Source organism: Gymnodraco acuticeps, unplaced genomic scaffold (assembly GCF_902827175.1).
Source record: "Gymnodraco acuticeps unplaced genomic scaffold, fGymAcu1.1, whole genome shotgun sequence".
Classification (NCBI taxonomy): domain Eukaryota; kingdom Metazoa; phylum Chordata; class Actinopteri; order Perciformes; family Bathydraconidae; genus Gymnodraco; species Gymnodraco acuticeps.
Window position 1 is genome coordinate 633,085 of NW_022989890.1, and position 13,790 is coordinate 646,874.

A 13,790-nucleotide genomic window follows, 5' to 3' on the forward strand; every position below is an offset into this window, starting at 1 on the left:
GGAAAATCTGATTCCCATGAAGGGAAATGTAGTTAGGAAATCATTTCAACAATCCTGCAAAACGAAAGCGGTGGCAAGAAGTAGCTTATTTGCGCCCATGCACGGAACGAATCAGGTTAATGATGCGGATTGGTTAGTGGCGATGGGGTTACGGTGCTGCGCATGCAGGGATCCTGGAAGCACCCCGACCTTGCTTGTCTTGCGAAGGCCCGTTGATCGCTGCTTGCAGCTTTAATTTATATTGATTTCTCTTTCACTGAACTCTTCCATGTTGTTCTTTATTTCACTACATGTTTGTTTTCCAGTATCATCATTGTCATGTGAACTGCTTGATTACACAAACACACATTAACACACAAAAACAAAAAATGTCAGTTTTACATTTTATTGTTTCAGATAACATTGGTATGACCATGCTAACCATGCACAATGTCTACAGTAATCATTTAACTTAAAAGTTAAGCAGACTGGGATGGGTATGAGCAAACTATAATACACTATCAAATGGTTGTATATCCTCCTTTGCTTTTCCCAAAATCAGTTCATGTGGTACAGCAATGTTCAAATGTGCAAAATATACAGCAAACACTAACTTTCGAATACTATAAGGAGCATACATATTTGGCTACTACAATTAGCATCTGTCGATCCAGACTATGTATGTTGGAACACAAGTCTCAATTTGACTATATACGTGACATAATAATGTGCAATATGGCAGAAATGAAACATTTAAAACAAAGTTTCAAGTATTACAGGTAACATCATATGGTTTGCAAAAAAATAAAGTAACTAATAAGTTCCTTATACTGTAAGGCATCTCTACTGGAATAACATTTGGACACAGAAAATGAACTGCAATTAAGACATTTAATGTATTTCTCAAGAGAGAGACTACATAATATTTCCTACACAGGACAACACAATACAGCCTGATGGATTGAGAGAAACTTAAACAGCATCTTTATAGCTACAGGATACACTTACAAGTGGATTGCTAAGCAATTATTCCTGCCCCAGTGCACTTCAGTCTTACACATTAACAGCCAAATATCCACTTGTTTTAAATCTAAACTTTATTTGTCTTATAGATTAAAGCGTCAATTAGTGTTGTGCCTTGGAAACCTTTTATATAGAAAGTCACACATACAGAAACTTTTTAAATCACACGAAGCTTCTCAGGCATCACTATTTTCATTGTAAGAAATCTATTTCTTGAATGGAATCCCTGAAAATGAGGTGCCTTCCCTGGAAATAAATGACGGCAATTTTGCAAAAGAGCCAAATAAAAAAATTCACTCTAGTCTGCAGCAAACATGTAGTATGTGGGCCATCATTTGATTGATGATTTTGTTAATGTGCAATAACATTCAATTGACAGCTTTGGAATCAACCTCCTCTCTCACATGCATTTAGAAAGTTCCAATTAAGGAATAAAAAGGATAATCAAATGAAAAATGATCAATCTTATGGCCAGACCTCGCTGATGAGGAAGAGTCACTGGAGTTTAGTTTACCAGATATATCCATTAACTTCCATCTAAATCAATCAGACACATGCATGAATACATTACCTGGGAAGAATATTTTTGAAGTATTTCAATGAGGCTATCATGAAAATGAAATAATCATGCCTTCGCCATCAGCAACACACTTTAATGGCTTAAGGGGGCATTTAAGTCAGAGGAACAAATGCAGCCATCAATGCTCAGAGCAGGCTTTGCACTGGGACTGAACTGGGACCCAGTGAATAATCTGTGCAGGGAAATTTAGAGTTATTATACGTTAGCAATAGTGTGTTTACCTAATGTCTATAATATTCAAAACCCTGATTTTTTTTGTCCTCTTTTTTCACACATCAGACACACCTCTCCCACTCATCTCACACACACACACTTTTTCTCCTAAGAACAGTAGAGTAAGCCAAATCGTGGACACATAATTTCAATGGTCATTTGCTATGCGATTAGAATATAGAATATATGTTTTCTTTATATTGAGAGTCATAGTTTCTGTTATGATGATCTCTATGGCTCTATTCCCATCAACGAAGTGATACAGGGACACACGTTTAAAAGATTAACAGACTACTTGATGCTAAGTTTATTTGAAGAAGGAGGCGACATCACAATGAGTTTTGAGTCAGACATGGGACTCACAACCCCCCCAATGAGGTTCTTGTTGCAGTCACCCTTGTTGCCCTCAGAGCTCAGTTTGGAGCAGGTGACGCTGCCTGTCAGGTCCATCAGGTCTTCCAGAGCTCGGCTGTTACTCACACTGCTGTGCTGGATTTCATTGACTGGTGAGAAGTTTGTGATTGAAATCAGTTCCTCCTTAGCAGCTGGGCTGGAATATAATTTAAAAAAACAATGGTTTATGATATTTGTGGGGCAAGTCTGATATTGAAAATACAGCCTTTTCTTGACTGCTGTGGTATAGGTACAAACAATGCACTGCACTTTTCCTCTTTTTATTTGTATTTCTTTGCAATGTATTTAAATAAATAAGCAAAACAAGAATGTACTATGAGTTAACCTATCAATATTCATTGTTATGTTTATTCTAAGTTTTAAAAAGAAAAAGAGAGGAGAGCAGAGCAAACACCATAAATGCCCAAAATAATGTACTTGTAAATATGTATATTATGGTGGTCTTTATATTACAATACATATTTCTTATAATTGAAAGCATACTTATTCATCCCAAATCTCTGTCATGACATTGGAATGAAACAAGAAAAGGTGAATAAAAAATAGCAAAGTCATACAAAACACTATTGTCTCAACAAATAATGCTTTGCGTAAGTTTTAAATGTAAAATATGTTATGGTGGCAGGGGGGCCGTGGGTGATGTGGTTAGCGATACTAACAATTCAAGAGGACCTCACCTGACCTCCATGGCCTGCACCTCATCAGAAGACCCCGTCCCCTTCACATTTAGAGGCTCCAGCCTGATGATTGGCGGCGACGGGTGTCCCACTGGCAGGGTCGCCACAGAGGGACTCATCACCTCCATCTGGGACCCTCCTCTAGCAGCAGTCACCACATGATGCAGGCTCCTCTGTTTGCTTACCTCAGCTGTTATATGGCTTCTCTTCAAGGTACTTCCCTCACTCTTAACTGCTCCATTCATCATACTACTCTCCCTTTGGTTGACTTTGGCATCTGCTGTCGGCTTTGTCTGCTCTTTGTTTATCTGCTCTTTAACATGTGCTCCCTGCTGCTTGTTTACATTCTTCTCCACCTCTCTTCCCTGTTGCTTGAGGACACCGGCCTTGCCCTCTCTGTTAGTCGGGCTGCCGGGCTCTTCACTGGTTTGTCTGGTGTCCGGTCTCTTGTCAGTAACACTGCGTGATGCTGTCATTTGATGAGTGTTGCTTGTCATTTGCACACTCTTCTGATGGTCCATCTGTGCTGCTGGCGCTTCTTTCTTCACCGGGGTACATTCCTTCATGTTGACTGAGACATGCTCTTTAACCTGAAACTCAACCTTTTTCACTGCCTGCTCGTTCACCTGAGCTTTAGATTGAACAGTCTTTACTTCACCTGTGGAGAGTGAAGAACAGTACAGTGGGCTTCACTTTACTTGGATGGTCCTGGTCACTCCAAGTGAACTATACTGACTTGATTATTTTCTAGCAGCAATACTGGATGTCACTATCAACAGTATAACTGGTCAAGTTGATACTAAACATTGACATTGGCTCCAATGAGCTGAGAACTTACACTTAACATTCCAAATACAGTTTGAGCTTGCATTGTGCACAGCTTTCCCTCGATAAATCTGCCACGGGTGTTTTCAAGGGCAGCTCATTTTACATGCAACTCCCATGGCACTGATTTACAGTAAAAAGTGCCCTCTCAGCACCAAGAGGGAAGATCTTTTCTCCTGCTCCATTTTCCGGAAGAAAATGGCATAATCTTCACAACATGTTTATTAAATGTATGACCCAAGGAACATGGTTGATGAAGACAAGGAGGTTCATTCTTTAGAATTGCCAAAGCCAAAGCCACATTATTATCGCATAACAAGACGCTCAGATGAATGTGTAAAAAATGTGTCCCCTATTGAGACTTTACACAAGCCAACGTTAAGATTACTGCTGCACATGCACAAAATAAGCTTATAAAGGAATCTCATCATAAACCATGCATGGTATATTTGCAATTTTGCTGCAAGGAGTACAGAGAGCGGTGGAGTAAGCAGGGGCAGCAAGCAAACGTAAGTATCTGCATTGCGACTGAAAAGCACACTGACCTGGTGGGGAGACGGGCTTAGTCTCCGCCTGCTCCTCCTTCTGATTCAATGCAGAACAGAGACGATCAAGTCAACGTTTGTGGTAATCAGGACACAAAACCAAAGTATCACGAACAATAGTATTTAATAAAGAAGATAACAACAGAAAGTCCCACTTTTAAAAATCACATGTAGGTGTTTAAAGGCAGCTACACTGTACGAGAACGGGCGGCTCTCTCACAGTACCTTCATTTCAGCTTCGGCCTTCCGAGTTCTCTTCATGATCTCTTCAATTCTCTGAAAAAATAAATATCAACATTACATTTGAAAACATTGCAAAGTTTAAAATATTTGTATTCTGCAATCGGTTAGTTTTAAAATTACCTTTTTTCTTAGATGCCTCTCCTCTTCTTGCTGCTTCTGCAGTCCTCTGTCTTGCAGCTGGCGCTCGGCTTCCTCCTTAGCCATGACTTGCTCTTTCTGTTAAGATAGGAGAACAATTCAGATAACATGCTAAAGAAATACAATTTTCACAGGAAACAACCAACAATCAGAACCCAATATGTAAAGTAACAGGGCAAAAACATTGGCTTCATAATGACGTCTCGCCTCTTTGCCCACCTGAGTCTGTAGCTCCTTGTCCTGCTCCTCCTTCTTTAGTCTGTCTTTTTCTTCTTTAAGCCTGTGAAGATCTTCTTCGATTTTACCCTTGTCCTTGACTTGTTGAGCCTTTGCCTCTTGCTGTTGCTTCTCCTGTGCGAATTGCTTTTTCAGCTGTTCTTGCCTGAGTCTGATTGGAAGGAGGAGACACTCATTACCTCCATTTAAAGACTTCAATCCAATGCCTTTTTAATTGATTTATCAATAGACTCACCGTTCTTCTTCCTCTTGTTCCCGTTTTTTCTCGTCCAGTTCTTTCTGAGCTCGAGCCTGACGCCTACGCTCTGCCAGCAACTTGGTGGCCTCCTCTGCATTTGTTGTGCCAGCTGCCACCTTCCCTGTAGAGGCGCATGGTGCTGATTCTTGAAAACACACAGAAAAAATTGGTGTTACATCAACAAAGTGTACTCTTACAACTGTAACGAAACACATACCCTTGTATACTCTCATACAATAACTTGTATTAAGTCTACCTTTTTTCTTATCTCCGTCCTGAGCGTTGCTGTGCGTCTTCTTCTCTGAGGAATCCACTTTAGGAGACGTGTGGTTATTGTCACTTTTGAGATGCATATCCGAAGATTCACCTTTAGGTGATCTGGATTTAGTGATTTCAACGTTGACCACATTCTTCTCATCTTGTGAAGAAGGAATTGTGCTGTTGTTGTCCGTATTCTTATTCACTGCTGAGGATTGTCCGTTGTGTTTCTCCACCTTCTTGTCTTCTGCTTTCCTATCATCAGGTGACCGGTTTTGACGATGCCTTGTAGGAGAGCAATGGTACTGATGTGCATTGCAGGGAGACTGGGCACGCATTTTCGAGGCCAGCCTGCACACAGATAAAGATGTTCCATTAAAAGATGCCCTTTTATGCTCATTTTCAGGTAACTTTTTGTGCTTCTACTGTGACTTGTTTACATGCTTTAATGTTCTCTCTGTTGTGATTGGTCAAAAGCTTAGACATGTCCAGCCCCTTAGCAGACTATTTACATACACACAAACATATATAACAGGAAGGGGGAAAAAACTCAAAAGCATAGTAGGGCCCCTTAATGATTAAGTGTTAATGACAATAAAAACATTTAAATATAATGTGGTTCAAACAAGGTAGTGGTACCAGCTGACAGCCAGAGGTGGGAAGTAGTGGAGTACAAATACTTTGTTACTCTACTTAAGTACATTTCTCTGGTATCAGTACTTTACTCCACTACTTGTTTTTCTGACAACTTTTTACTTTTACTTCTTACATTTTTAACACAAATACCTTTACTTTCTACTTCTTACATTTTCCAAACAGGTTTGTTACTTTGGTTTTAATCTGTGTTTGGTGGCGTGATCATTATTCTTTAGAGTCATTGCGTGCCTATTGATTTGAACACGATCCGTGTATCCATCATTTCCTGGTCTTCTCTAAAGAAGAGGGACCAATGAAAACGTTGTCATGTTGCCGTTGTTCAGCATGGAAACATTCATTAGCTAACAATGACATTATTGTTCTATTAATATAAAGAGAGGTCAGTTACTCTTTAAAACAGTTGGTAGTTATGGTTACTTTTTACTTAAGTAAACTTCGAAGCCCATACTTCTTTACTTTTACTTGAGTAAAGAAGTTTAGTCAGTACTTCTACTTTTACCAGAGTATTTTTAAACACGAGTATCTGTACTTCTACTCGAGTAAAGGATGTGTGTATAGCCATCACTGCTGACAGCCATGTTTGCACACCTTTCACCAAACAAATCTTACTTGGAGGTAGTAGGGGACGCCAAGTGCCTTGTGACACTTGCAGGGGATTCAGATCTTCTGAGAGGGGATCCGCAGCCCGGGGATGCAGTTCTTCTCTCTCTGCGCAGCCGCTCTTTCTGCACAGAGATGGGGAATTAAATACATAAGATCTTGCCGATCCTACCCAATTATGATATATAATGATATATATACAAATATGTACAAGGTCTGACCTTGGGGGTATTGGGGGTGGACTGCGATCCTCCTTGAAGTCCAGCTCTGTTGTGATCTGCAGGGTTCAGCGAGCCGCGGAAAGGGGACCGGTGAGGGCTGCAGGGCGCTGCGTGATGACAAACAGCATGCTTATCAAATCAAATGATGGCAAATCACAAGTGAAAAAGGGATGTTAATACAGTTGCCAGGGGAGGGTTTGACCAGACAGTGTGTGTAGCACCCAGCTCACAGACAATTGTTTCTGTTGCATTTGAAGCCACAAGGTATACATTTATCAGCGATATAGGCTTCCATTTTCAATGAGTGATACATTTTTCTTCTCCCATTGAAATGTTGGTGCTCAGAAGTTTGGTAGAAAAACATGGAAGCTCAAATCTAATTATTCCCTGCAAAACTTTGTCCAAATCAATGCCCAGTCTTCTTTTGGACAAACATATTTTTTGCTCTGATTCTGCCAAAAAAGAGGCTATTGATTTCCAAGAATTAGATTAGTCCCGATTGAGGATAGGATATTGAACACATCACAGTCAGATATAATGGGGTATGTTAATGGAATTAATCCTGGGGTTGTATGCTATGCACTGGGATGAAAGCAGACACATACCAGCGCGGTGGCTACACAGTCCCAATTCCCAACATTTCTGTCCTTGCCACACCAAAAAAAGCAAATGAAAACACACATGGACTTTGTGCAAACCCACAATCACAATAGCAGAGGCCCTACGTACAACATTAAGCAGTCTTCTTGCGATCATTTGTTAGTTCTGGTCCATCTGTCCCCATCTGTAAAGAGTAATCCCTAAAGGCTGCAGCGCTCTCAGTGGGATGACTGTGTCTATTTTATTTCTATTCTAGGTCATGTGCAATTAATCTCCAAACACGTCTGCTCCATTTTTGAACCACTTAGCTGCCTTCATTTGTGAAGCGAGGGTAAAATGAAACAAATACTTTCCTAGTTATCTACACACAGTACAAATAAAAGTGTTTAGGATCACGTCATTCTGATCTTATGCCCTTTAGCCTGTTTTTAAATTGCGTGTGACTAATCTGGGGAAACTAATCCAGAGGTTGACTTCAAGGGAAATTTGAAAGCGAACTATACAAACCAGCTACTGAAACAAACATTTGAATATCAGACTAAATGTGGCAAATTAATGAAGGAAAAGACACATTTTGTTAGTGTCCTCTTTTTTCTACATCGTGATCTGCTTGCTGCCAAACTGCAGAGTCTACAAGAGAGGGAGGAATGAAAGTTCCTCAAGAAAATTAGGAAGATGAAAATGTTCCAGCTTCAAATCTTCCTGAAAATAAGGTTAGATCATTATACGTTTTGGTTTAATGCCAGTAAAGGCCTCGGCACTGATTGCATCTGCCTAATAAATCGCATCCCTGAAGCCTGTCTCCACAGTTTTGCTTCCATCCCCACTTTAACTATGCTAAAAGTAACTGCAGCAGAAAGCACAAACACAGCAAACATACTAAAAGTGTAGAGAACATGCACATTACTTTGCATATCATGCCCCATTTGCAAGTTTTAACAACAGAGCAGCATGCATCACAGCAAGCAACAGTTTGACTTTGGTGCAAGTTGAAATTCCAACTCACCAAAAGGCAAACAAAAACAGTCATGGTAGGTGTTGCATGAATAGGAGGGGTGATACATATGGGAGGGCAAAGGGGGTCTTAACTTTACCAGATTCGCTGACAGCAGGAAGGGGGGAGGCAATGCCATGGGAAAAGGCAGAGACAGCAGAGAAAGGGAGTGGGGCATTGTCACTGTCACCTAAAGGCAGCGGGCGGAGCAGAGCAGAGCACAGCGTTATGAACAGTTTATCAATTCCTCGTCCAGCTGCAGAGACCCGGAGGGGAGTTAACATACCAGCAGGGATGTTGTGATGTTATGTAACCACAACAGGCTTTTGATGTAGTGCTATGACGCAATTACGTGTACGTTTTCTACATTTCCGACTTTGTTAACTGCCCAAAAATTTCACTTAAGCACAGATTTATTGTTTTCACATTTACGTTATTAAGATTTGGCCGCACAAGGTTTTTAGTAGACCTATTTCTTTGTATTTAAATGTGTTGTTTTTTCATGTAGACCACTTTGTACTCTGTTGAAAGGTTTATTATTATTACATAGACACCAGTGCTGATATGTAACTCCATCATGTCTCTGTGGGAAATCAGGAACACATTTTTTCTCATGCGTATTTAGGCAGCCAGGCTGTTGGCCAAGGTCGGGCCATGAAAAAAGGCTTTCTTTTACACACTCACACATGCATGCTAACACAAACACACACATACACACAGAAACCTACAGGGCACACACACACATAATATGTCATGGTGTCTACAGCTAAATGCAATGCTTCTGGTAAAAGCAAAACTTGTGTCTAAGTTTAAGATCCTTCATGCCTTGCATTCATGCCTCTTGTATCCAAAACTCTAATCTGTGTTCTTACCGCCTCCTGCGTGGCAGCCTCTGCTCCAGCGTTTGGTCCTCTGCTCCAGCTGAAGGCTTCTCTCCAGAGAGCGCCTCATCAGGGCCTCCAGGCGCTCCTGAACGCAACACAGCAGAGACAATTGTTATGTAACTACTGTCACCTCACCACTAGCTTTGTTTCATTGGCATTTGTACACACCACCAGGGAAAAGTCACATGAATGGACTTTGTTTTTGTATCTTGCGGCAACCACACGTGAAATAGAGTGCATTAGACAGATCATGATTATATGTTTTTTTTGTTTTATCAGCTGACCCTGTCCTCTTCAAGCTGATGCCTCCTCTTCTCCTCCACTGCAGCTCTGCGGAGCTCCTCTCTCTGCCGCTGCTCCTCCAGCCGCTTCCAGCGCTCCTCCACTGTGCGTTCGTACTGCAGGCGAGCTCTGCACTCCTTCTCCCTGATCAGCTGCTCCCGGGCCACTGAAAGAGACAAGACAAGGTTTCATGAAAAAAAAAAAAAAAAAGAAGCTAATGGACCGACGTTATGTGAGTAAGAATGAAAACTCAAACTCAAAAATGCATTTCAATCTATTTTCAAAATATCTCTTTAAGACATATATTTTTTACTTGTGAATAAACACTCACCTGAAGTTCTATGTAGTTTAGTATATTTTTATATATGAATCCACAGAAAGGACTATTATGAAGATAGAAATCCTTGTCTTCATGAGACAACTGCAGGAGCTGCATGACCTATTTCTGTGGACTACTCTGTTACTATCTCATTGTCTCAAGTGACATAGTTCATCATATCAGAGCTCCATGAACTTAACTTCCACTGGCCATTAAAGGTCTTCCATAACCAATTAAACTGTTGGGAGAAAAACTGCATGAGAACAAACTTTGCAGGAAAAGTGCACTGACAAATAATCTCAGCAGTGGCAGGAACTTCAGAGCTCATCAGTTCACAAAAATCTGATCCTTTATTCACACTTGTGTCAAAAGTAAAAGGACATCACCTACCCAGGCTTTTCTCCCTCTCCTCCCGTCTCTCTTTGGCTAATCGCATCCTGTCGTCCGTCTTCATATAACCCTCCACAACTGAAAGAGGAATACAAATGTCAGGAAACAAAAAGTAGGCATTGGAAAGGGAGATAACTTGCTTTTGAACAGATGCAAACATAAACTTACTTTGTTTACCTGCATGGTTATTAGCTGTTAAGTGTGAAGGGGACGCATGTCCATTTATTTGCGGCTTCTTCTCTGTGCTCGATGGAGCTGTGATGACAGAAGGAGACAAAGCACACTCAGCTTTGTCTAAAGAGGAATGACATCAGCACCTGATACTGACCTGCAGTGCTGCTCTAACACCAGCAGAGGGAAACATGTCTGCAGCTCTGTGAGGGGCTGCTCTGTGGTAAATGCATTGTATAGCAAAATGCCAAGCAGACCCATGCCAAGGGCAAACTGCAGCAATACGCAGGAGAGAGGGGGAAACCGTCCTTGGCGTGATAGTCCCTCCACACATGCTGAATGCCTCTTCTGATTATGTTGCTGCTGTGACTGCTGATAACAGAGCAGCCCTGAAACACAAGTCCCTGGGCCTGCAGAGTCTTATCACGCATTCTATAATGTGTCTCTAGTAATTGTGCATTTTCTCCAAATAATTGTGCGGTCACTTGGAAAAAAGGGTGCATCATGTGATAGGAACACTCACTAGTTTTTCCAGTTCGGGCCGGAGAGCTGTGACCATTTGTTGGAGATCTCTTCTCAGGGAGCAGAGTGATGGACGGCGGTGCCATCTTTTCACCTGAAGCACAAAACAAATAAAATATTACACGGAGCACTGATCTTAAGAGAAAGCTGCTACTCTCACATCAATTTCACATCATAAGTCTGATAAAAAAAATGTTATTAGATACATCTATACTCTAAAGATTAGATATTGAGTTTAATAATATTGCAATCTGATCTTGGACGTGTCTCTTAATTGCCATGTAAATACAGAGGTTAAAAAAAAAAGTTGAATCCACAAATTCCCTGGATCAATATGTGCCGTGTCAGCTAAGCTGCCATCAAAAACAGTTACTTCACTTGATGAGGTGAATTCCTCTCTTTTATTGAGTGTACTGAAAGCTGGCAGAAACTCTCATGATGTCAGACAGGAGAGCTGCCAAGCATGAATGCTTTACCAACCTAACTTAACATATACATTCATCATGGATAACTGGTCAAATGTATCCTGTTTCCTAACATTATTATTTATTCAGTGGCCACAATCTAATGTACTGGTTGTTTTTAGTGTAGCTTATTCTTATGGTTTTGTGGTGAATACTGCTCATACTCTATGTCCTGTCATAGCTGTTTTATAAAAATGCAAGCTACAGAAACAACATTATGTGTACAACATGCTGCCTTAGGCATGACAGTGAAACAAACACACATAAAGTGCCTCCAGTGGTCTGTCACTTTGCAATTTCTCATTGAAAGTCAATGAGACAGTGGAAAGTATGTTCTGGAACAAAACTCATGCAATTATGTGAAATTCAAATCCACTTATTCCAGAGGGCAAATACAATGTGAGATAATGACCCGTGTCAAAGGCATCCCAAAATAGTTTGATGCTCATAATAAATGATGGGGTCTGTCTGGGTCATAGGCAATAACCACTCGTCATTTCTCCACCCGTTTGAACCCTTTTATCTGATTAAATCGCGTCATCACCAAAAATGGCTACACCATTTTTTTGGATCAGAATTAAAAACAATGACTAAACTGGTGCGCACAAGAGGCTAATCCTGTTTTGTTGACGTTCACTCGTGATTAAAAAAAATTTTTTTTTTTGATTTAGGTTTATTTACTTGGAAAAGTGTACATCTTTTAGATCTTCTTCCGTCGAAAAGGGTTAGAGAACCTTAGCGAATAAACAAAACATTGAAGCCGGTCTGCACAGCCAGCATCATTCTCATAAAGCGGTGGAAATGTCAATTGCGTCATTCATGAGTCTGCTTTAAATCGCGTCGCAAACACAACAATAGAGCCCGATAGCATGATGATACCAAACCAAGCAAACATTCAGCTTACCTGTTATTGCACTGGAAGATGTGACTGTTTTCGCCATGGTTTCACAGCCACAATGCAGCCAAATGTATGGACCTGCTGTCCCCAAAACACTCTGCAGTGAAGCCAATGCAGCACAGGTATCCGTTTCCCTGCAAGGCTGCAGCAACAAGAGCAGCCACTATGCACACACCATTCAAATGGATGGCCTGAAGGTCATTGTGAAGCCTGGAGAAAATGTCCAGGACAAGACACTGTTGTGCGGATGGATGGAGAAGAGGAGATGATGATGCGCACACAATCGAGTTGACTACCCAGTGATCACACCGTGCGTCGCAGCGTAAGCCCGCCCTGATCAGCACAGCCTGCCGGTAGATGGGGGAGATTTCCTCTTCCTCTCTGCACGCAGCTCAACCACGACCAAACAGAATAAAGCTTCATTAATGCAATGTTGTTTGGCCTGTTTGCCCGAATTAAATATTGTCGTTTTGTTTTATTTTCTTGTCAGAGAGTAGCAGAATGTTAAAAGGAAATAAAAAGGCACTTCTAACATCTCCGAACACTTTCCCTGGTACATTAATAACACCTAAAAAAGGTAATGGATTTTGCATCAAGGATTTTTTTATTGCATTTGTTTAAATTTAGTCAATATCCTTAGTTTAGACAACTTAAGGGGGGGAGATTCGAACCCACGTCTCACAGAGATCTAGACATGATCTGCCTGCATGAACCACTGAGCTATAGCAGGTTGAGGACTGATTTTAAATGTGTATTATTTTTTCTTAAAAGCAGCAAACAGAAATAATTGTCCCCATTGACAAAACCAAATGTTCATGTTATTTTAATTAAATATTTTTTTCAAGTTTTATATAAAAATGTTTTGAAAAGTAATGTTTTTAATTCTTATTTTATGACTTTTTGTTTTGTTTTAGAAAACATTTGTTGTCATATTAAATATCTATATATTTTTTTGTATTTTTTTGTTAATTCCCAGCTGTGCAGTTATTATGTTGATTTATCCTAATGTGTATTGTGATGCTTGTTACATTTGTGCATGATCTCACTGCTATAGTGGAGAAGAGCTTCAAATCAAAGGTCTCACCTGTTAGAAATCCCATCCCTTACTCTCCTGTTACTGAGTTTTAGGTAATAGCAAAACCTTTAATAGTAACACATAAAGATATATAATGTGTGTTCTGTTTATTCTCACCTTAAATGTTTTTATTTATACATTTATTTATTTATTTCCATATTTATATTTTTTCTTGTGTTTTATTTATTCCTATATTTATTCCCACATTTATTTATTTCAGTTTTTTTTTACATTCATTTATTCTTTAATTTGGTTATTCCTCTATTTATTCTGTATTTATGCATTTATTTATTTTTTACTTATGTCATATTCGGTCCTCCATACCCGTGTGCTCGTTGTGGGC

At 40.2% G+C, this 13,790-nt stretch overlaps 1 protein-coding gene across 3 annotated transcripts; it reads right to left on the reverse strand.

Annotated features, from left to right (window-relative positions):
• Positions 1 to 371: 371 nt before the first annotated feature.
• On the reverse strand, positions 372 to 12,703 carry map7d2a (MAP7 domain containing 2a). 3 transcript variants are annotated; one of them, XM_034199506.1, is made up of 17 exons: positions 12,379 to 12,702; positions 11,012 to 11,104; positions 10,486 to 10,572; positions 10,318 to 10,395; positions 9,611 to 9,774; positions 9,315 to 9,411; positions 8,543 to 8,632; positions 6,849 to 6,955; positions 6,637 to 6,752; positions 5,369 to 5,721; positions 5,110 to 5,257; positions 4,857 to 5,025; positions 4,620 to 4,715; positions 4,482 to 4,532; positions 4,257 to 4,296; positions 2,887 to 3,544; positions 372 to 2,345 (listed from the first exon to the last, which is right to left on the reverse strand). In XM_034199506.1, the coding sequence occupies exons 1-17, from the start codon at positions 12,413 to 12,415 to the stop codon at positions 2,087 to 2,089; spliced, it is 2,643 nt and encodes an 880-aa protein (XP_034055397.1). In that variant the 5' UTR covers positions 12,416 to 12,702; the 3' UTR covers positions 372 to 2,086. The 3 variants fall into 3 exon arrangements, with proteins under 3 accessions (XP_034055397.1, XP_034055404.1, XP_034055412.1); XM_034199513.1 differs by having other exon boundaries at positions 2,059 to 2,345; positions 10,495 to 10,572; XM_034199521.1 differs by lacking the exon at positions 8,543 to 8,632 and having other exon boundaries at positions 2,059 to 2,345; positions 12,379 to 12,703.
• Between the last annotated feature and the right edge of the window lie 1,087 nt (positions 12,704 to 13,790).